The sequence below is a fragment of the Accipiter gentilis genome, chromosome W, assembly GCF_929443795.1.
Source record: "Accipiter gentilis chromosome W, bAccGen1.1, whole genome shotgun sequence".
Classification (NCBI taxonomy): domain Eukaryota; kingdom Metazoa; phylum Chordata; class Aves; order Accipitriformes; family Accipitridae; genus Astur; species Astur gentilis.
The window spans coordinates 31,861,567-31,885,094 of NC_064918.1; the positions used below are offsets into that span (position 1 = coordinate 31,861,567).

Below are 23,528 nucleotides of genomic sequence, written 5' to 3' on the forward strand. Positions count from 1 at the left end.
CGGGGGTGAATTGGTCCCAGTGATTGGTATGTTTTTAATTCCTGTATTAAGGTTTTAACTGTCTATTTGTGTTCCGAGTTCCATTGCCATGATTTTCCTTTCCTTAAAAGTGAGTAAAGTGGGCGAGCAATGATAGAAAATCCAGGTACATGTTTTCTCCAGTACCCCAAAGTACCCATGAGTTGTTGTTGTTCTTTCCTAGATTGCGGTATTTGTAACTGTTCTGTTTTACTTAGGGTGTCCGGTGGAATCGCTGCACTACCTGCAATCCACCAAGTACCTAAAAATTTTACCTCTCTGCCGGGTCCTTGACATTTCTCAGGAGGGATCACAACCTCTGCTCTGTGTAGTGCCTGTCGCGCTGCTGCTGCTGCTTCCCCGGCTGTCTCAGGGGAAGTACCGCTAATCAGGATATCTCTATATATTGGTGTAGTTTCACATCTTGGGGGAGTGAGACTGTTTGTAAAAGTTCTGCAAGCACAGCATGAGCAATTGTGGGAGAATGTTTATACCCCTGGGGGAGTCTGTTAAAAGTGTATTGTACGCCTTCCCAGGTGAAAGCAAATTTCTCTTTGTCTTTTTCTTGCAAGGGGACCAGGAAGAACATGTCTTTCACATCTAATGTTGCCATCCACGGGTGTGCAGCTGCTTGCAAAGTAGCTGTTAAGTTCGCAATGTTTGGTACAGCAGCTATTAATGGGGCTGTATTGGCATTCAAGTGCCAATAATCAATTGTTAAGCGCCACCTCCTATCCGGTTTACGGACTGGACAGACAGGTGAATTATATGGGTGTCCTGGTTTCAGCCCAGCCGGTAACAAAGGACCACGCAGCCGCTCGCTCACTCCTCCCGCCCCCCTCCGGTGGGATGGGGAGGAGACGGAGGAGAGAAAAGAAAAAGAAACTGGAACCTCGAGGGTTGAGATAAAGGCAGTTTACTGGGACAAACACAAAGAAATTACAACAACAACAACGGTACTAATGAAAAAGTATACAAAAAGAGTGATGCACAGTGCAACTGCTCACCACCCGGGACCCGATGCTCTGCCACTTCCCCCACCGAAAACAGAGAGCACACTCCACCCCGCCCTCCCCACACCTCCCCCCCCCCCCCCGCTCCCCATTTATATACTGAGCATGATGTCACATGGTATGGAATAGCTCCTTGGCTAGTTCAGGTCAGCTGCCCCGGCTATGCCCCCACCTCCCAGGTTCCTGTACAAATTAACTCTATCCCAGCTGAACCCAGGACATTATCCACCCCTTATTCTATACCATCTACATCATGCCCAGATCTTACATTTTCCAATCAACCAGTACTTACTTTCCTTGTCTTATATATAAGTCTTTGGACTCCCCCCCGCCCCCCCCCCCCGACCTCGCACACACACACACGGTGTTCCTTTAGCCTATGGGCTATCCCTCTAATGTGTCCATCGATTTTGGGGCTCTATCTGTTGTAACAGTTCTTCAGGATAAGAGAGATGGTGTGAGATGTTGGGTTGTTGTATGCTGCCTCTGGAACTTGTGGCTAGTACATTTGGTGCAACTCACGCCCTTGGTCTGCAGGTCGAAGATGTTGATCTTGAGAAAATTGCTGGTTGCCAGTTCAAGTTCTATTGCTGTTGTACTTGGCTCAGTTTCAAAAGTCCATCCTGTAGTCATTTTGATAATTCTTACAGTAATAGCCTTGATATGGCATATAGACACTATAGATACAATGACATGCATTGGCAGGTTATTTAGCAGTTAAATATCATACAGCCCAATTCACTGGCTATTCTCTCCCAAAATCAAATCTCCCTGAGGTACACATCGAACTTCCCCATCCTTTTGCATCACCCACCAGGTGTACCCAGGTCTTTGAGCAAAACCAACCCCTTGAATAGGTTTGTTTCTGCTTGAGGGAGGACTAACCCAGACTGTCTTTCCTAACATACTCCTCATGCGCACTACAGGGACTTTATCCCCTTCTACAGTATGTGGAAGTCTTGGTTGGGCAGGGCCAGCCCGATTGGCGGATCCTCTAGTATTAACTAACCAGGTGGCTTTTGTTAAATGTGTATCCCAGTGCTTGAAAGATCCACCCCCCATTGCTCTCAATGTAGTTTTCAGCAGTCCATTGTATCGTTCGATTTTTCCGGAGGCCGGTGCGTGATAAGGGATGTGATACACCCACTCAATGCCATGTTCTTTGGCCCAGGTGTCTACGAGGTTGTTTCGGAAGTGAGTCCCGTTGTCTGATTCGATTCTTTCTGGGGTGCCGTGTTGCTATAAAACTTTCTCTTCAAGGCCCAGGATAGTGTTCTGGGCAGTGGCATGGGACACAGGGTATGTTTCCAGCCATCCAGTGGTTGCTTCCACCATTGTAAGCACATGGCACTTGCCTTGGCATGTTCGTGGGAGTGTGATATAGTCAATCTGCCAGGACTCCCACTGTTTATATTTCAGCCATCACCCTCCATGGGACAGGGGTTTTTGCCGCTTGGCTTGCATTAATTAATTGCAGCACATGTTTCACATTCATGGATGACCTGTGCAATAGTGTCCATGGTCAAGTCCACCCCTCGATCTCGAGCCCATCTATGTGTTGCATCTCTTCCCTGATGGCCTGAGGTATCGTGGGCCCACTGAGCCATAAATAGCTCACCCCTACGTTGCCAGTCCAGGTCCACCTGAGCCACTTCAATCTTGGCAGCCTGATCTGCCTGCTGGTTGTTTTTATGTTCTTCAGTGGCCCGACTCTTGGGTACATGAGCATCTACGTGACGTACTTTTACCACTAGCTTCTCTATCCGAACAGCAATATCTTGCCACAGTGCGGCAGCCCAGATGGGTTTACCTCTGCGCTGCCAGTTGCTCTGCTTCCATTGCTGTAGCCACCCCCACAGGGCATTTGCCACCATCCATGAGTCAGTATAGAGACAGAGCACTGGCCACTTTTCTCTTTCAGCAATGTCTAACGCTAGCTGGATGGCTTTCACCTCTGCAAACTGACTCGATTCACCTTCTCCTTCAGCAGTTTCTGCGACTAGTCGTGTAGGACTCCATACAGCAGTCTTCCACCTCCAATGTTTTCTCACAATGAGACAGGACCCATCAGTGAACAGGGCATATTGCCTCTCATTTTCTGGCAGTTTATTATACAGCGGGGCCTCTTCAGCACGTGTCACCTCCTCCTCTGGCGACATTCCAAAATCTTTGCCTTCTGGCCAGTCCGTGATCACTTCTTACATTCCTGGGTGACTGGGGTTTCCTATGCGAGCCCATTGTGTGATCAGTGCAATCCACTTACTCCACGTGGCGTCAGTCGTGTGATGTGTAGAGGAAACTTTCCCTTTGAAAATCCAGCCCAGCACTGGCAGTCAGGGTGCTAAGAGGAGCTGTGTTTCAGTACCAACCACTTCTGAGGTGGCTTGAACTCCTTCATATGCTGCCAAGATCTCTTTTTCAGTTGGAGTATAGCAAGCCTCAGATCCTCGCTATCCCCGATTCCAAAACCCCAGAGGTCGGCCTCAGGTCTCCCCAGGTGCTTTCTGCCAAAGGCTCCAGGTAGGGCCATTCTCCCCAGCTGCAGTGTAGAGCACATTTTTAACATCTTGTCCTGTCCGGACTGGTCCAAGAGCTATGGCATGAACAATCTCCCGCTTAATTTGTTCAAAGGCTTGTCGTTGCTCAGGCCCCCATTTAAAATCGTTCTTCTTCCGAGTAACTTGGTAGAGAGGACTTACAATTTGACTGTAACTTGGAATACGCATTCTCCAAAAACCCACAACACCTAAGAAAGCCTGTGTTTCCTTTTTATTAGTCGGTGAGGACATAGCTGCTATTTTGTTGATGACGTCCACAGGGATCGGACGACGCCTGCCTTGCCATTTTACTCCTAAGAACTGGATCTCCTGCGCAGGTCCCTTGACCTTACTTTCTTTTATGGCAAAACCAGCCTTCAAAAGGATTTGGAATATTTTCTTCCCTTTCTCAAAAACTTCTTCTGCCGTGTTGCCCCGAAGGATGATGTCATCAATGTATTGCAGGTGCTCTGGAGCTTCACCTTTTTCTAGTGCAGCCTGGATCAGTCCATGGCAAATGGTGGGGCTGTGTTTCCACCCCTGGGGCAGTCAATTCCAAGTGTACTGGACACCCCTCGAAGTGAAAGCAAACTGAGGCCTGCACCCCGTTGCCAAAGGAATGGAGAAAAATGCATTAGCAATGTCAATTGTGGCATACCACTTAGCTGCCTTTGATTCCAGTTCATATTGAAGCTCTAACATATCTGGTACAGCAGCGCTCAGCGGTGGCGTGACTTCATTCAGCCGACGATAATCTACTGTTAGTCGCCATTCCCCATTAGATTTCTGCACGGGCCATATGGGACTACTAAAGGGTGAGTGAGTCTTGCTGATCACTCCTTGGCTCTCCAATTGGCAAATCAGCTTATGGATGGGGATCAGGGAGTCTCGGTTGGTGCGATATTGTCGCCGGTGCACCGTCGTGGTAGCAATTGGCACCTGTTGTTCTTCAACCTTCAGCAACCCCACAACCGAAGGGTCTTGGGAGAGACCCGGCAGGGTAGACAGCTGTTCAATCTCCTCCGTCTCCAATGCAGCTATACCAAAGGCCCAACGGTACCCTTTTGGGTCCTTGAAATACCCCCTCCTGAGATAATCTATACCAAGGATGCACGGGGCCTCTGGGCCAGTTGCAATGGGGTGTTTATGCCACTCATTCCCGGTTAGACTCATTTCAGCTTCCAATACGGTTAGCTCTTGGGATCCCCCTGTCACACCAGAGATACAGATGGGTTCTGCCCCTTTATAACTTGATGGCATTAGGGTACATTGTGCATCAGTGTCCACTAGAGCCTTATATTCCTGTGGGTCTGATGTGCCAGGCCATCGAATCCACCCTGTCCAGTAGACTCGGTTGTCCCTCTCCTCCACCTGGCTGGAGGCAGGGCCCCTCTAATCCTGGTTAGAATATCCGTTACTCACTTTCTGCACACGTGAATCAGAAGTCCCTTCAAGGGGATCAGAAATGAGATCAGCCCATCTACTGCGTCTGGGGGACTGCTCACGGGAAACTGGAGCAGCAGTTTTCCAAGAAGAATTCTCTTTTCTGGTTGCTTTTTCTCACAACTCCTGTACCCGTGCATCCAAGACTGAGGTAGGTTTTCCATCCCACTTCCTCATGTCCTCTCCATGGTCACGCAGGTAAAACCACAGGTTAGCCCGTCGAGTGTACTTTCTCTCTCCTCTCTCTTGGGCAGAGGAACGCTTACTCCCAATAACTGCGATGCGGGCCTGTACAGGTGAGGAGAAGGACAGATCCACTTTGAATTGCTGGAACTCTCGGGACAATTCCTCTACAGCTGAGACACAGGCCCGTAGGGAGGAAGAGAGACTTCCTTCGTATTGTCGGATTTGGACAGGCAATTCATCCACCGTTTGTCCATAGCCTTCTCTCCAGGACATTACTGCCAATGAGTTGGCATAGGTTGGTGGTGCACTTCGTAGAAACTTCCGCCACATGGGTTGTGTGCATTGGACTTCATCTGGATCTGTGGGTGACTGCGCATTTTCTGGATCATTATAAATCACCTCCAGCACGGCTAATTCCCTCAGGTACTGGATACCTCTCTCCATGGTGGTCCACTTGCCTTGGTGACATGTAACTTCATCCCTGAAGGGGTATCTTTCCTTTACACCTAACAGAAGTTGCCTCCAGAGGCTGAGGACTTGTGTTTTTCTCCCAATTGCCTTGTCGATGCCCCCCTCCCTAGACAGAGATCCCAACTGCTTGGCTTCCTTACCCTCTAATTCCACACTACTAGCCCCACTATCCCAGCATTGGAGCAGCCAGGTAACAATGTGCTCACCTGGGTGGCGGCTAAAATCTTTTCGCATGTCACGCAACTCACTCATGGATAGGGATCGGGTAATTATTTCAGGTTCTGCCTCTTCCTCCTGTTCTTGCGATGACCCTGGTTCATCTTCATCTCTCACTAAGCGAACTGATTTCTTTGTGTGTTTCTTTTTCTGTACAGGGGCGACTGATACTGGCACAGGTTGGTTCTCTGGTTTAGCTGAAGTGTCTGTCACCGGGGTAGGGGTAGCCACGGTACCCGTTGTCGGGGTAGGGGCAGCCACGGTGCCTGTTGTCAGGGTTTGGGTAGCCACGGTGCATGTTGTCCTGTTTTCCATCTTTTCCCCCTTTTCCCCCTGAGGGTGCTGCATAATATCCAGCAGTGTTTGGTAGATACTGGCCAGGGCCCAGCACAGTGCAGCGAGTTGTACGTCTTTGGAATAGCCACAGCATTTGTCTTTCAAATATTCTACCACTTCATGAGGGTTCTGTAGTTGTTTGGGAGTGAACTTCCAAGTCACTGGCGGTGAGATGTTCTCTAGATACCTGCCCATATCCTCCCACATGCTGTGCCACCCATGAATATCCAGCTTTGGGGCAGATCTCTGAGTGGTACTCTTAAAGAGCCTTTTTGTAGCCCTAAAGAAGACCTGAAACATATCAGGAGGCATAGCACTAACAGCACACTGGCTTGCGCATCCCAAGGATATTCAAAATTCTCAAAAGCTGTTGTAATTAGTCGGAAGGAGAAAAGGGAGGTGAACGGATGGGGGGAAGTATCCCCCCCTAACTTCCCCATGGATGGGGTGTAATTACCAATAAAATCTGACAGAAGGTGCCCAAAGTATGGAAATGATATCACTGCCTCATACAGATACCAGCTTAACCTCATGACCAGTGATGTAATCATTTCACAAGTCGACATTGCCCAGTACAGCAAAATGATAATCCCAATCACTCTCCCAGAGATGAGATACGCAACTACAGGCAATACATAGAGCATATAAGAGCTTACAAAACGCCACCATGTAAACAAATGAAACAACATTGTGACTAACATCTATTTATCTAAGAAATGCGTTTGACAAATTTGTTTCAACACGCTCTGGCCAGATCTGTCGTTATCTCAACCCTTCTGCCCCACGTTGGGCGCCAAAAAGGACTGTCGTGGTTTCAGCCCAGCCGGTAACAAAGGACCACGCAGCCGCTCGCTCACTCCTCCGCCCCCCTCCGGTGGGATGGGGAGGAGACGGAGGAGAGAAAAGAAAAAGAAACTGGAACCTCGAGGGTTGAGATAAAGGCAGTTTACTGGGACAAACACAAAGAAATTACAACAACAACAACGGCACTAATGAAAAAGTATACAAAAAGAGTGATGCACAGTGCAACTGCTCACCACCCGGGACCCGACGCTCCGCCACTTCCCCCACCGAAAAAACAGAGACCACCCCCCCGGCCTGCTCCCCATTTATATACTGAGCATGATGTCACATGGTATGGAATAGCTCCTTGGCTAGTTCAGGTCAGCTGCCCCGGCTATGCCCCCCCACCTCCCAGGTTCCTGTAAAAATTAACTCTATCCCAGCTGAACCCAGGACAATGGGGAATGAGTTCTAGAGATAATTTGTCTTTTCTCTAAATCTGTTATTACTTCTGAAATTCCATTTCATGCTGCAGCAGAAATCGGGTATTGTGGCAGATTAGTGATCTTTGAATCAGGAAGTGCAGGGGCTGTGCAGAGTACATCCACTGTAGCCTCCTGCTTTTTGTCAGGGTTGGGGTTTGAACCATATGACAACACACTACCATCCGGCAGGTGCCAGGTTGGGCCGTTCAAAACATCTAAGCCTAAAATATTTTCATTGTGATTCTTGACAGCAAAGCATGTAGATAACATATGCTTCTCGCCCGGGAGCCGTAAATTTATTTTTGCAGTTTGGCACAGAACACTGGCTCTGTTTACTCCAGTGATTTTAACTCTTTGCTGTCCAGGTCATACACCCACCTTCTCAGCATCATGTTGTGTTAAGATTGAAATTTGTGCTCCCATATCTATTAGGAACTTTACTATTTGTTGTTGAGGACCAACTGGGATCAAAATGTATGGGCCGTTGTTATCAATCCATTGATAAGATTGTACTTGCCGGACCAACAAACCCAATCGTCATCTGGGCGTTACTAGTTTTTTGTTACCGAACCTTTGGGAGAAAAAGGGTTATTACTCCCTCACGGAGGAGGAGTAGGTGTCTGAGTATTTGGAATATTTCCTTTCCGAGTGTCATCAACATTTTTTTGAAGTGGCATTCTGTCTTTGAATTGCAATTCTAGGGGTACCTAGTGACAATGCTTGGTTGTATAATTCTCTCTACTTCTGAGTTTTGGATTGGTGATCAGTGGGTTCCTGTACTGGGGGAGTTATCTCAGGTTGATTGTTTAAGTTGCCTAACATTACAACTTGTCTTTTTTGGTTTCATCTGGTAGATCATCCCATCCCATTTCTCACCCATGATTTATGATGTCATGCATTAATGTAGCCCAGGTAGGGAGATTTCTTTGTACTAGGGCCTCTTCCTCATCGTCAGCAGCTTCTCTTATGGCCAAAAGGGCATTAAAGTCTGTGTGTCTCCTAATTTCATCTGTTTTTGCAATGAGGTAGGGTTTAAGCATAGCAGGGGCTCCCTTGATTAAAGGCTTTAGCATGCCAGGATCCACAATTGGGAACATTAAGAGGGCCGCGTTCATGCATGGCCTGGATAGCTGTAGAGAGCTCGTTCAAGGATTTGATGGGTATTAATAGAGGCTCTCCTCTCTCTAAAACATCTATTCCACCAGCCCAGTATGCCACTCTACTTGTTATCGAGTGGGGATTGTCTGGGCCTGTGGGTCCAGCATGTAAAAAGACACCAGGGCCCCAAAATCCATTGGCTTCATCTCCATTGAGTAAGATTTTATGTCCCCCAGTTAGACACACTCGCCATAGGTATTCAGTTTCAGTTTCACCTGGTTTACGGCCGTAGCATTCTTGTAAATTGGCCATTTGAATTGGATCAAATGGGGTTGTTTTTCGGGTACAATCCCCTGCTCCACCCCAAGGTCCAGTGGTTTCCTCTGTTTTTATGATGGGCCTGGCCTCATATTCAGGGGGGTTTAAAGGTAATGGAGGATATAGAGGATTATCTTGTTTCACATAGTCATTATCAGGGTTGCCCCATATGTTTCCATCCCATTCTTCAGGGGATACAATTAGTTTTCTAATTTGCACAATGCCAGGGGGGTGGGGAGCTTGCATAAGCATCATTTTGACCCTTTCTTCCAACTTTTGTTTTTTCTTTTTCTTCCTTCAACTGTTTCTGCAGCTGCTTGGTTTTCAAGTACAGTAGTAATTCAGTTGGTTTTCTGCCTTCCATTTCTTCCTTTAGGTCTTTTTCTCTTTTAATCCTAAACTGATAGGCTGCTTCTAAGCAGGTGCTTAACATTTTGCTAATGATTTCCTTTCCTTTTCCATCCTTTATATGGCCTCTGGCTGACTTTAGTTGTTCTTCCACGGATGTCCAATTATGCCAGTTATCACAAGCCCATTCAACAGAAAATTTGGGACTCAGACTAATTCCATGTTTTTATAAGTAACCAGTGATAGGGTTTTATTTTAAAAATAAACAGAAATCAGTGGCAGGGTTTCTCACAACAGGAATTGGCATAAGACTACTTCTGTAAACTGTGTAACCCAGGGTAACCACATACATCAATTCAGGGAATAAGGAGATCCCTCCCATTGAGTCATGAGGTTCAGAGCAGACCCCCTTGCTTTCCAGACTCCTCCTCAGAGAAGGGTCTAGGGGCAGCAGGATCCACTCTTAGTCTCAGACTTGGTCAATGGTTTATGTCTTGAAACTACCTCAGTAAACCAGGTAACCATATACATCGTGATACCGAAAAGCCGGTTGAAGAAACTCTCTAAGACTCATTTTGGACTTTTAGAAAGCAGGCATTCTTTATTACAGCACTGGATGCACGGGGGATAATTCCACCTAGCGTGCATACCACAGCTTTAGCACTAACAGGTTATATAGAATAACTAATTGCATATTAATCAGATTAGTATACATATACATAAAAATGATTATAACTAATTATCATAGTACTTCCTACATCCGATCATGCACAATGAAGGATCCATTTGAATCGAAGGGCTGCTTTTACAACCACTGACCCATTTGAAGTTCTTGTTGGCTGTCCTTGAAGTCTTTATTCCTGTCCTTGTTCTTTGATCTTGAAGCTTAACGCAGCTTCAATCACATGTGGTCAGTTTCAACATTGTTCTCATCTAGCGTACAGGAACATCTAGTCATAAGAGCCAAGAACTGCCAAACTTAGGAGTAACTACCTCTACCAGTTAATTGCTTGGCTATACTTTTGTCTATTGTTTCAATCATGGTGTTAGTATAAGATTTCTAATAATTATTTACCAAATCTCACTTTTACAGTCATCTAGCAGCAAACCAGTTTCCACGGCTAGTACAAAGTATTAAAACCATCAAAATATTTAGACATACCATACAGAATGTAAGGACATATGCTATCAATTCCCCCCTTTCTGTTTGAGTGTACTAATTCTTTTAATAGTCTCACTTGAACATGGATCATGTCACAGCACGTTTAAGACAGCTAGAAGCGACACAGATTATAACAATGATGATAACTACTTCTCTTGCTTTGTTGGTGCAACAAGGGAAAGCTTCAGGCTACCCAGTAAAGATATCAACTAGAACTAGGATATATCAACATCCCACTTTTTGAGGCAATTCTGTAAAATCAATTTGCCTATATTTTCCTGGAGAATTTCCTTGTTTCACAATTCCAAAAGTGATTTTATTATTGGTTTTGGGATTATTGTGTATACAGATTTCACATCTGCTTGTAATGATTTGAATAATTTTTGTCAGATCTCTATTCAAAATACACTTTTGTAAATGCTTAACAAGGTTTACTGTTCCCCAATGTACTTTGTTATGTTCAGCCTGGGCAATTTCTCTCATTATTGCAGGTGGGACTCTTATTTAACCTGTTGGTGTTACGGCCCATCCTGTTTCATTTTTGTTAGCCTGCAATTTAATAATTAATTCTTCATCTTTTTCATTATAATTTGGAGCATCTTTAGGTAAATTTACACTTTTCTCTGGAACTAGTGCTAGGGTGCCTTTTTCTGCAGCCTCTTTAGCAGCTCTATCAGCCAATCGGTTACCTTTTTCAGGGACAGTCCTGCCTGACTGATGTGCTTTACAGTGCATTATCACGACTGCTGTTGGCTTTTGAATGGCTTCTAACAATTTCAGTATTTGTTCTGCATGCCGAATGGTGGTTCCTTGTGCAGATAACAGTCCTCTTTCTTTCCTTATCGCTCCATGTGCATGTACTACTCCAAAAGCATACTTTGAGTCTGTCCAAATGTTGACTCGCTTTCCTTGACTTAGTTCCAGTGCTCAAGTAAGAGCTATCAATTCAGCCTTTTGGGCAGATACTTTTGAAGGTAAAGCTCGTGATTCAATTACCTTCTCAGTAGTGGTTACCGCATATCCCGATAAACATTTTCCTTCATGGATGAAACTGCTTCCGTCAGCATATAGTTCCCAATCTGTTTCTTCCAGTGGCGCATCTCGAAGATCCGGTCGGCTGGAGTAGACTTCTTCAATTGTCTGCAGGCAGTCACGTTCCAGTTCTCCTTCAACTTGATTAGTTGTTAAAAACACAGCAGGGTTAATGATAGTAGTAGTTTTTAAGTAAACATCATCTTGCTCCAGCAACACCACTTGGTATTTCAGCATTCTACTAGGGGATAACCAATGCCTCCCTTTCTTTTCTAGCACAGCGATTACCATGCAGGGAACATACACTGTAATTCTTTGTCCTAAGGTGAACTTACGAGCTTCTTGGATCAATAGCACAGTTGCAGCAATGGGTCTCAGACAACCAGGCCACCCCAGACTCACATTGTCTAATTGCTTCGAGAAGTAGGCCACAGCTCGCCGACTTGGTCCCAGATATTGGGCCAGGACACCCAGAGCTATACCTTTTCTTTCATGAGTAAAGAGTTCAAATGTCTTTGTGAGATCTGGCAGGCCTAGGGCTGGTGCCTCCATTAGAGCCTGTTTTAGTTCTTTGAAAGCAGCTTTCTTGGCATCAGTCCAATCTATAAATCCACTGTTTGAGGTTTTGAGCTGCTTGTATAAAGGTCGGACCAGCAAGCCATAATTTGCAATTCACAGGCGACACCACCCAACCATTCCCAGAAAGGCTCGCAATTCTTTTAGAGTCTTAGGCTCAGGGAGACGACAAATTGCCTCCTTTCTCTCAGTTCCTAATTGTCTCTGTCCTTTCAGGATTTCAAGACCGAAATAGGTTACTTCTCTCTGGGTTATTTGGGCTTTCTCTTTTGACACTCGATATCCACTGATTTCCCAAAAAGTTCAAAAGGCTAATAGTTAAATTTGTGCATTGTTCTTCCATCTCAGCTGCAATTAATAGATCAAGATTCCTTGATTATTTTCTTTCTTCCAAATCTCTAATTCTCGTGCCAATTGACTTCCAAAAATGGTAGGGCTGTTCCTAAAGCCTTGAGGCAAGTCTGTCCATGTATACTGTGTTTTTCTCCCAGCCTCAGGATTTTTCCATTCAAAAGCAAAAAGCTCTTGACTATTGGGATCCAAGGGAATACAGAAAAAGGCATCTTTTCAGTCTAACACTGTGAACCATTCTTGTTTCTCTGTTAGTGTTGTTAACAAAGTATAAGGATTTGCCACTACCGGGTGAATATCTTGTACTATTTGATTTATCGCTCTGAGGTCTTGAACCAGCCTGTAATCTTTTCCATTAGCCTTTTTAACAGGCAAGGTTGGGGTGTTACATTTGGATTCACATTCTATTAACAATTTGTACTTTAGAAATTTTTGTATTATCGGTATTAACCCTTTCCGACTTTCCAGTTTTAGGGGGTATCGTTTAATTCTTACCGGAGTCGATCCTGGCTTTAAATCAATTCTCACAGGGTCTGCTCTTTTGGATTTACCAGGAACTTCCCCAGGCCAGACGATTGGAATTACAGCATTATTTACTTCGACTGGTATGATCCTCTGCTTTCGGTGACCATCCTGTAACAACAAAGCCACTGCTTTGATATGTGTAGTTTCTGGAATTGGAATTTTAATCTCACCATTTTTAAATTTAATTTCTGCTTCCAATTTCTCAAGTAGGTCTCTCCCTAACAGGGGTTTAGCAGAATTTGGCAAATACAGAAACTGATGAGTGACCCATTGTGATGGGTTAACCCTGGCTGAACACCAGGTGCCCACCAAAGCCGTTCTATCACTCGCCCATCCTCAGCTGGATAGGGGAGAGAAAATATAACAAAAGGCTCGCGGGTCGAGATAAGGACAGGAGAGATCATTCACTATTACCGTCACGGGCAAAACAGACTCAATTTGCAAAATTAACTCAATTTATTACAAATCAACCAGAGCATGGTAATGAGAAGTAAAATGAAATCTCAGAACACCTTCCCACCACCCCTCAGTTCTTCCCGGGCACAACTACCCTCCCGGATTTCACCACCAAGCCCCCCCAGCGGCACAAGGGGACAGGGATGGGGTTTATGGTCATTACACGTTATTTTCTGCCGCTTCACCTCCTCAGGACGAGGGCTGATCACACTCTTCCCCTGCTCCAGCGTGGGGTCCCACCCACGGGAGACAGTCCTCCACGAACTCCTCCAACGTGGGCCATTCCCACGGGCTGCAGTTCTTCACGAACTGCTCCAGCATGGGTCCATTCCACGGTGTGCAGTCCTTCAGGAGCACACTGCTCCAGCGCGGGTCCCCCACGGGGTCACAAGTCCTGCCAGAAAACCTGCTCCGTGGGCTCCTCTCTCCACAGATCCACAGGTCCTGCCAGGAGCCTGCTCCAGCGCGGGGTTCCCACGGGGTCACAGCCTCCTTCAGGAACCCACCTGCTCCGGCGTGGGGTCCTCCACGGGCTACAGGTGGATATCTGCTCCACCGTGGACCTCCCTGGACTGCAGGGGGACAGCCTGCCTCACCAGGGTCTTCACCACGGGCTGCAGGGGAATCTTCGCTCCGGCGCCTGGAGCATCTCCTCCCCCTCCTTCTTCACTGACCTTGGTGTCCGCAGGCTTGTTTCTCTTACATGTTCTCACTCCTCACTCCGGCGGCAGTTTCTCTCCGTCCCAACTTTTTTTCCTTCTTAAAAATGTTATCACAGAGGCGTTACCACTATCACTGATTGGCTCGGCCTTGGCCGGCGGCGGGTCCGTCTCAGAGCCGGCTAATATGGGCTCGCTCTCTCTCGAACACAGGGGAAGCTTCCAGCAGTTTCTTACAGAAGCCACCCCTTTAAACCACCCCCGCTACCAAAACCTTGCCAAACAAAACCAATACATTCCACCCCTCGCCTCTGTGCATCACATTTTTAAGAACTATCATTAAAATCCACATTCATCACACAAAGTCTTCACTCACATCACAAAAATAATTCCCCACACCAAAATCAAAATCATATCATCACAAAACTGACAAAAGTGGACAATTTACACACACAATCCACCCCTCATCCCTTCACCACAATTACAACAATAAAGATTCCCCACTCATCAAGCAGCTCTTAACTCTCTAGCTGCGTTCAGTCCATGTTTTGCCCGTTACCTCTCTCAGTTACTATCCTTATCTCAAATTCCTCACATTGCCCACATTCTCCACCAAAAAGACTGTGATGGGTTAACCCTGGCTGAACACCAGGTGCCCACCAAAGCCGTTCTATCACTCGCCCATCCTCAGCTGGATAGGGGAGAGAAAATATAACAAAAGGCTCGCGGGTCGAGATAAGGACAGGAGAGATCATTCACTATTACCGTCACGGGCAAAACAGACTCAATTTGCAAAATTAACTCAATTTATTACAAATCAACCAGAGCATGGTAATGAGAAGTAAAATGAAATCTCAGAACACCTTCCCACCACCCCTCAGTTCTTCCCGGGCACAACTACCCTCCCGGATTTCACCACCAAGCCCCCCCAGCGGCACAAGGGGACAGGGATGGGGTTTATGGTCATTACACGTTATTTTCTGCCGCTTCACCTCCTCAGGACGAGGGCTGATCACACTCTTCCCCTGCTCCAGCGTGGGGTCCCACCCACGGGAGACAGTCCTCCACGAACTCCTCCAACGTGGGCCATTCCCACGGGCTGCAGTTCTTCACGAACTGCTCCAGCATGGGTCCATTCCACGGTGTGCAGTCCTTCAGGAGCACACTGCTCCAGCGCGGGTCCCCCACGGGGTCACAAGTCCTGCCAGAAAACCTGCTCCGTGGGCTCCTCTCTCCACAGATCCGCAGGTCCTGCCAGGAGCCTGCTCCAGCGCGGGGTTCCCACGGGGTCACAGCCTCCTTCGGGAACCCACCTGCTCCAGTGTGGGGTCCTCCACGGGCTACAGGTGGATATCTGCTCCACCGTGGACCTCCCTGGACTGCAGGGGGACAGCCTGCCTCACCAGGGTCTTCACCACGGGCTGCAGGGGAATCTTCGCTCCGGCGCCTGGAGCATCTCCTCCCCCTCCTTCTTCACTGACCTTGGTGTCCGCAGGCTTGTTTCTCTTACATGTTCTCACTCCTCACTCCGGCGGCAGTTTCTCTCCGTCCCAACTTTTTTTCCTTCTTAAAAATGTTATCACAGAGGCGTTACCACTATCACTGATTGGCTCGGCCTTGGCCGGCGGCGGGTCCGTCTCAGAGCCGGCTAATATGGGCTCGCTCTCTCTCGAACACAGGGGAAGCTTCCAGCAGTTTCTTACAGAAGCCACCCCTGTAAACCGCCCCCGCTACCAAAACCTTGCCAAACAAAACCAATACACCCATTGCTTTCTTAATTTCATTGCCAAAGGTTTAAAGAAGGGTCTAGCCTCTCGTTCACCTGTCGCACCAACAACACTAATTTCTTCAGAACTTAACTCCCCCTCTAAGGTGTTTAAAACTGAAAAGGTGGCTCCAGTGTCAACTAAAAATTCAATTTTCTGTTCTCCCAGGTTAGCTGTAACCAGAGGTTCTGCTGGGAGACTCCCCTCCGGTCCCCATCAGATACTTTCACTCAACTTTCCCAAGAAAGGGGGAACTTGCTGAGATTGCGCAGTCAAAATTGGGATCACTTGTGGCCTTGTAGGTCTCAGGGGACATTCCCCTTTCCAGTGTCCTTGTTTACAGTACTCACACTGATTCGGTCCCAGGGGCTGGTTTAATCCCACTGGTGACCCCAATCCAGTTCCTCTCCCTCGTCCCATTCCTTGACCACGTCCCCTTCCTCGGGGAATAACTCCTCTGCCTCATCCCATGACAGCTCCTGCTTCCAGAGCAGCTACTAACCTTGCATTCATTTTACTCTGTAATTCATCTCTATTTCTATATACCACCCAAGCAACTTCTAATAATTTTCCCCGATCTCAAGAATCTGCTCCTTGTAATTTTTTGTAATTTCCTTCTGATATCATTAGAGGATTGTCCTATAAATAAAGGAGCCAATTGAGCTTTTCCTTCTTCCGACTCAGGATCCAGATTAGTATATTTCTTAGCAACATCTTTTAATCTACTCAGAAATTCAGTGGGAGACTCTTTTCTATTTTGTTTAATTTCATATAATTTAGACATGTTAATTGCCTTAGGCATAGCAGTTCTAATTCCAAATAGAACCCATTTTTGATATTGATCTAGCAGTCTTCTCTGAGCCAAATCATTAGGATCCCATCTGGGATCGGTAGATGGAAAATTTTGTTCCACTGTTCCTTGTAATACTCCAGAAGCTACTTGTGCTTCTACCTGGGTTTTAGCAGCTCTCCGGATCGTTTCTCTTTCTGCACTATCAAAAAGTACATCCATTATTACTTGTATGTCTTTCCAATCAGGATCCTGAGTCTGAATCATTGTTTCAAAAGCATGGGCTGTTTGATCAGGGTTTTCCAGATAGATCCCAGCTGCTATTTTCCATTTAAATCCACAGTAGAAAACGGTACTTTAATAGTTGCCACATCCTCAGTCCTAAGTGCCTGACCAAGAGGAGCTTGAATAACTTCGCTCTGCAGGACTATTCATGGGCTCTCTTTCATCACTATTTCTGGGAGCAGTTCTAGGTGGGGCCCTTTGAGATCCAATTATCATTTCAGTATCGTTATCTTGTTCTTGCTCATATAACTTTAAACATCTTTGCCCAATACTACATGCAGAAAAACACCTTTTGAGCTTATTATCACCTTTTTTATTTTTCTCTTTTTCCAAAGATAGCATAAAAGGATTGCTGGGTGGCATATTAATTCCGCAATCCTTTTGCTACTCGGGATGATTCTTTAAGGTAAAGAACAAATCACAATACATAACTTCATCCCATTTCTGCTCACGTCTCAAAAATAACATAAGTTATAGCATGGTGTTATAAGTTAGTGTCCCATTCACAGGCCACTTTTCCCCTTCATCAAGTTTATACAGAGGCCACCAATGATTACAATATTTAATCAAATCTTCTACTACCTCTAGTAGTTAATTGCTTGGCTATACTTTTGTCTATTGTTTCAATCATAGTGTTAGTATAAGATTTCTAATAATTATTTACCAAATCTTACTTTTACAGTCACCTAGCAGCAAACCAGTTTCCATGGCTGGTACAAAGTATTAAAACCATCAAAATATTTAGACATACCATACAGCATGTATGGAAATATGCTATCAATTGATTCAGGGAATAAGGAGATCCCTCCCATTGAGTCACGAGGCTCAGAGCAGACCCCCTTGCTTTCCAGACTCCTCCTCAGAGAAGGGCCCAGGGGTGGCTGGATCCACTCTTAGTCTCAGACTTGGTCAATGGTTTATGTCTTGAAACAGATGAGGTGTAGGGATTGTGGAAAAGGAAAGGGAAAGAGAGAAGAAGACAGAGAGAGAAAAAGGAAGAGAGAAAGATTTCACCGGTCCTGAGTCCAGCGTTGGTTCAGTTAGCCGAAGGGTCCAGTCCCGGTGGGCTTGCGTACTCAGGGCTTCATTTTGTGTCCTTTTATCATCCTTGCCCCTCCTTTGGGTGGGCACCTGAACTCCTCAGGTTAATGAGCAGTATGTGAGCCTTTGGGCTTGGAGGTCCTTTGTGGAGTGACTTCTCCTTCCCTGCAGAAGTGGCTATTGTTTGATCTTTGTATCAGAACAGCTTATCAGAACAGGGAGCTGGCCACCCTCCAGCATGCCCTCCCCCTCCAGTTGCTGATGTCTGAGCTGATGGGCTGTTCACCTTGGTTCCTTGCTGTGTGGGGTTTGTCTTTAAGCAGAACTTGCCCCACCACAATGCTTGAGACATTAACCCTTTCAGTCTCTCACAGCACCACCACAGCATTGTCTGCAAACTTTCTGAGGTATGCTCAGTCGCATTATGTTGTTGATGAAGATATTAAATAGTATTGGTCCCAGTACGGACCCTCGAGGGACACCGCTCGTTAATGGTTTCCAATTGGACATTGAGCTATTGACTGAATCTATTTAGATGTGGCCATCCAGCCAGTTCCTTATCCACCCAACAGTCCATCCATCAAAACCATACCTCTCCAGTGTCGAGGCCAGAATGTTGTGGGGGACTGTATCAAAGGCCTTACAGAAGTCCATGTAGATGATATCTGTAGCTCTTCCCTTGTCCACTGATGCAGTCCCTCCATCATAGAAGGTCACCAGATTAGTCAGGCGTGATTTGCCCTTGGTGAAGCCATGATGGCTGACTCTAATCACCTCCCTGCCTTGCACATGTTTGACACATCTTCCAGGAGGATCTGTTTCATGATCTTATGAGGCACAGAGGTGAGGCTGACTAGTCAGTAGTTCCCAGGGTCATTGGTTTTTACCCTTTTTAAAAATGGGTGTGATGTTTCCCTTTTTCCAGTCACTGGGGACATCGCCTGGCTACCATGTCTTTTGAAATATGATGGAGAGTGGCTTAGCAACTACATCAGCCAGTTCCCTCAGGACACTGGGGTGCATCTTGTCAGGTGCCATGGACTTGTGTGTGCTCAGGTTCCTCAGGTGGTCTTGATCCTGCTCTTCTCCTACTAAGGGAGGGACTTCATTTCCCCAGTCCCTGCCTTGAGGTTCAGGGGCTTGAGAGATGTGGGAAGAGAGATTACCATTGAAAACTGAGGCAAAAAAATTGTTGAGTACCTCAGCCTTCTCCATGTTGGTTGTCACTAGTTCCCATGTCTTATTTATTGCAGGTGGTTACATTTTCTTTAATCTTCCTTTTATGGCCAATGTACCTGTAGAAGCCCTTCTTATTATTCTTTGCATCCCTCACCAAATTCAGCTCCAGCTGTGCCTTAGCTTTCCTGTTCCCATCCCTACGCATCCGGGCAGCGTCCCTATGTTCTTCCCAGGATACGTGTCCCTGGTTCAACTGCCTATGCATTTCCTTCTTACACTTTAGTTTGACTAGAAGTTTCTTACTGAGTCATGCCAGTCTCCTGCTTTCCTCACCCGTTTTCCTACACATGGGAACTGATAGTTTTTGTGCTCTAAGAAAAGTGTCCTTAAGGAGCTGCCAGCTCTGTTCAGTTCCTTTGTCCCTGAGGGCATCTACCCAGGGTGTCCCATCCACTAGTTCCTTAAACAACTGAAAGTTTGCTCTCCTAAAATTCAGGGTCCTGACTGTACTCTTCACCTATCCCTCAAGATTGTGAATCCCACCAGGGCATGATCACTGCAGTCCAGGCTACCACCAGTCTTGACCTCTCTAATTAGTTCATCTGTGTTGGTGAGCAAGAGGTCCAGTAACCCTTCTCCTCTGGTCAGGCTGTCTATCACCTGGGTTAAGAAATTATCCTTGACACACACCAAGAGTCTACTGGGCTGCTTACACCTTGCTGTGTTGGTTTTCCAGCAGATGTCAGGGTGATTGAAGTCCCCCAGCAGGATCAGGGCCAGTGAGCATGAGGATTCCTGTAGTTGAAGTAAGAACGCTTCGTCAACAGCCTCCCCTTATTTGGGCAGCCTGTAGTAAACACCAGCCACGATGTTTCCTTTGTTGGCTTGGCCCCTAATTTTAACCCATAAGCTCTCAACCTGTTCTTTGCTACTTTTCAAAGACAGCTCTTAGCAGTCAATCCTTTTTTTTTCATAGAGGGACACCCGCCCCCCCCCTTTCCTTGCCTGTCCCTTCTGAACAGTTTATAGCCATCGATTGCAGCACTCCAGTTGTGCGATTCGTCCCACCACATTTCAGTGACAGTGATTAGATCATAGCTTTCTAGCTGCACAGTTGCTTCCAGCTCCTCCTATCTGTTACCACTCCCAACCGATGCCACACTCTTGGTTGCTAGCACTCCCAAGGGGCCGGATATATGCGGCTTCCCGGGGTTTGAACTGGCCATGGGGATTGCCAGCACTGCCCAACTCTTGCCCGCCCCTCTCGCAAGACCTGTCCCCTGCCGGCTGGTCCCTCCACAGGCACAGCCAAAGGGTGTCAGAAACCCGCTCAGATACCCTGGCAACCTCACAAGTTTCTTCAAACTGCATTTTGTTTTATTTCTTTTTAATTATTAATGTTCTTGTTATTAGTTTGTAGAAGCTGCTTGGTGAAATATTTGGAGGAAAACAATACCTGTCCAACATGTCGGATTGTTATACACCAGAGCCATCCATTACAGTATATTGGGTAAGTGTGCAGTATGAAAGGAAAAGCACAACTAGTTACTGTCTGGGCTATACAAACCTCTCAAATACAGCACAGTTTCTCTCTACATTTTTTTATTTGCTTATCAGTATTTTAAATATATATAAAGAAGATTGATTAAAAGATAGAAGATTTATATCAAAGAGGTAGGGTATTGAATTCTGCTGTGAATTTGCAATTCTTTTGAAGCAAATACTTTTCTCTTGAATTGGACAAACACAATAGACTTTATTGTTTAATTACTGAGTGAAGTTTAATGAGATTTAGTCAGTTCCTGTTTTGTATGCCTGGATCATAGAGGTTGCACACATGAATTACACTTGTATTAAATCTTCAGAACAATGACTGGCAGTTGGACAGTGGTTTTCAGTGACTGAGAGGGTGTGTTCAAAGACTTTGCAAATACACAGCATTATTGTTGACTTAGCCTTTCAAAGAACTGTTTAGTTCATAGGTGCAGATGAGAAAGTTGGTAGCAGAAAAGTTAAGAGTAGTGGCTTCAGCGTCTTGAATGGAACAGTGAAAGATTTGTGCCATTCCCATATAGGCCTCCCTTACTGTGTGACCTAAGATGAACTGGGTGTTGTATCATAATTTCCTTATTTTTCAGTGTATTTTCTGTTTATTTGTACATTACCTTTCTTTTTCTTCAACAGTTTCCTCTCATTTTAAAAATTTGAAAGGTATTAGTCAAATGTTTATACCACCTGACTTGGCCAGATCTGCACTAGAGATTTGTACCACAGCAACTTTCATTGATAGAAATGTATTGAGACAGTGTGTTCACAATAGCTGCTGCATGTTGTCTAGACTCTTGTCTACCTTCATGCAAAGTTTGTTTTCGTTTGTGGCACTGCTTCAAATGTGCACGTCTCAGTTCTAGTGCAGCTTTTGAAGAAGTAGCTATAGAAAATGAATTTGATTCTTTCTCCACTTTCACTGAGAGTTGTGCATGTCCTATAAAAACTTTCTGAATTGCTCAAAACTGAGTCCCCTTCAGGAGTTTTTCCTATACCTTCCGAGAATGATGTAGAGACTGTGCTAGAGTGTATTTTGAAATATGACAAAACAGTAATGACAAATCCATGCCAGTAGGCAAGAAGAAACAAATGGCACTTAAGACAACATGGTTGTCCTCTGTAAAGCTACAGGAATACATCTGTGTATTGGTTCAGAAGCCTGTTTTCAATGCTAAGAGAGGTCTGGGAACATAGCCTGAAATTGAGCAGTTAGAAGTAGATTTGACAGTTGTTTGTGGACACTGAATGCACAGTATTATGTCTTTTTAAAAATTGATCCCCTTCTTCAGTCTAGGTTCTTTGCTCTACTGCTTTAAAAAATGAAGATGCCCTCCTAGAGAAGTATTTTCCTGAGCTAGTTACAAAATACTGCCCCTTAAAGATCGAAACAGATAGCCTTTGTCCAACCTGCTTTTGGAAGTCTGTGGTTTATTCAACAGAGAATTAATAGGGAGGAACTTTGTATTATGCCTTAGTTACAAGAATCTGTGATCTAATTCATCCCTATCCATCTAGGGAATAAGTAAAACAAACACATCTTATGTTTCATCACTAAGAATGCTGTTAAATTCTCACCTCTGCTCTCATGCTGGTGGCTAAAATCATTCATTTGGATTGAAATGTTTTTGGAGATGTTCCTGCAATCTGTAAATAACATCTAAAAATCCTAACCTGAGAGTCAAAGCTGGAGTTTGGTATTGTAAACTCTTCTGGGGTTAATGCCCTGGTAGCAGCTGAGGCTGACGTTTTAGCTTGTATTAGATTTTATTTATAGTTTGGAAGTCAGGGTAATAATGTTCTGGTCCTTTCAGGCAATGACTTTTTTTAGAGTAATCCAGGAAATGGTAGCTTGTAGTTAAACTGGTTGAAAACATGAGTGTTTAGAATCTTAACCAGTCCTGCTTCCCCACCATTTCCTTCCATATGTGCTGGATCAGTCTGTCTTTTTTTGTTCCACTCTTTTTAGCTAGATGGGATTCTGAGCTACATGATGTTGCTCTTGGGTGAAATGCTGGATTATAAGAGCAAATGCAAATTTTCTTTCCTTTGTTCTCTTCTTTTTTCCCCCTATAGGCTTTTTTCCTCATGTTTTTTAAAAAGCCCAGTATGGTTAACTAAACAACCTAGCAACACGAGAGATTAATTAAAAGGGATAAGAAACAGTCTAGTTTCTAGAAACAGAAAAGCTTCTAGTGTCTAGAAACAGAAAATGAAAAAATGCTTTTGTCAAAATTGGCAAGGAATTTTGAGAGTTATGTTACTGATACACATGCAGGTATATGGCATCTCTCACAGGATGCCATCCTTTGCATCATAAAGACCATCCTTCCTATCATTTCTGTTAAACTTTTGTCAGTTCTTGTCTTAGCCTGAACCTTATCTGCATTCCTTTCTTGTTACTGTTATCTCATGTTTGATATTTCAGTTATCCAAGATAAATATTTTTATTTCTTACAAGACTTTAGAGGTTTGTAGAGTCAATTTAATACTGAATCTCTTTAAGAGAAATGTTTTGAATCAAGATGTCTAATTTAAACCTTCAGTTTTTCTTTTTTTTTCCCTGCTAGTCATGATAGAACAATGCAAGATATTGTTTATAAACTTGTGCCAGGCCTCCAAGAAGGTAAGTTTTCTGGTATGACCTATTTTTACTGAATATTAGATTTACACATGCTTCCTTTACATTAACAAAGGGAGGAAGTGAGGTAAATGTTCATGAGGGGATGAAAAATACCATCTTCACTTGTTCCAGTTCTAGCACTACTTTTCCTCTATACTTCAATGCTTTTTTTAATTTTAGACTTGTACTAGCAGTGTTACTGAAAAAACTTCAGAAATGAAAATGCTGGTGTTATTTCAGGGAAAAGTAACATTATGTAAACCTAAATAGCACTACAACTTTTTCA

General features: G+C 45.1%; 1 protein-coding gene across 4 annotated transcripts in view; it reads left to right on the forward strand.

The window, feature by feature from the left end:
- LOC126035499 (polycomb group RING finger protein 3-like) overlaps positions 1 to 23,528 on the forward strand; it is a 135,945-nt gene that overhangs the window by 81,645 nt on the left and 30,772 nt on the right. For all 4 annotated transcript variants that reach the window (XM_049794153.1, XM_049794152.1, XM_049794154.1 and 1 more), the window contains 2 exons: positions 20,488 to 20,584; positions 23,190 to 23,245. In XM_049794153.1, coding sequence (XP_049650110.1) covers positions 20,488 to 20,584; positions 23,190 to 23,245 — 153 coding nt within the window. The remainder of the gene's footprint in view (positions 1 to 20,487; positions 20,585 to 23,189; positions 23,246 to 23,528) is intronic.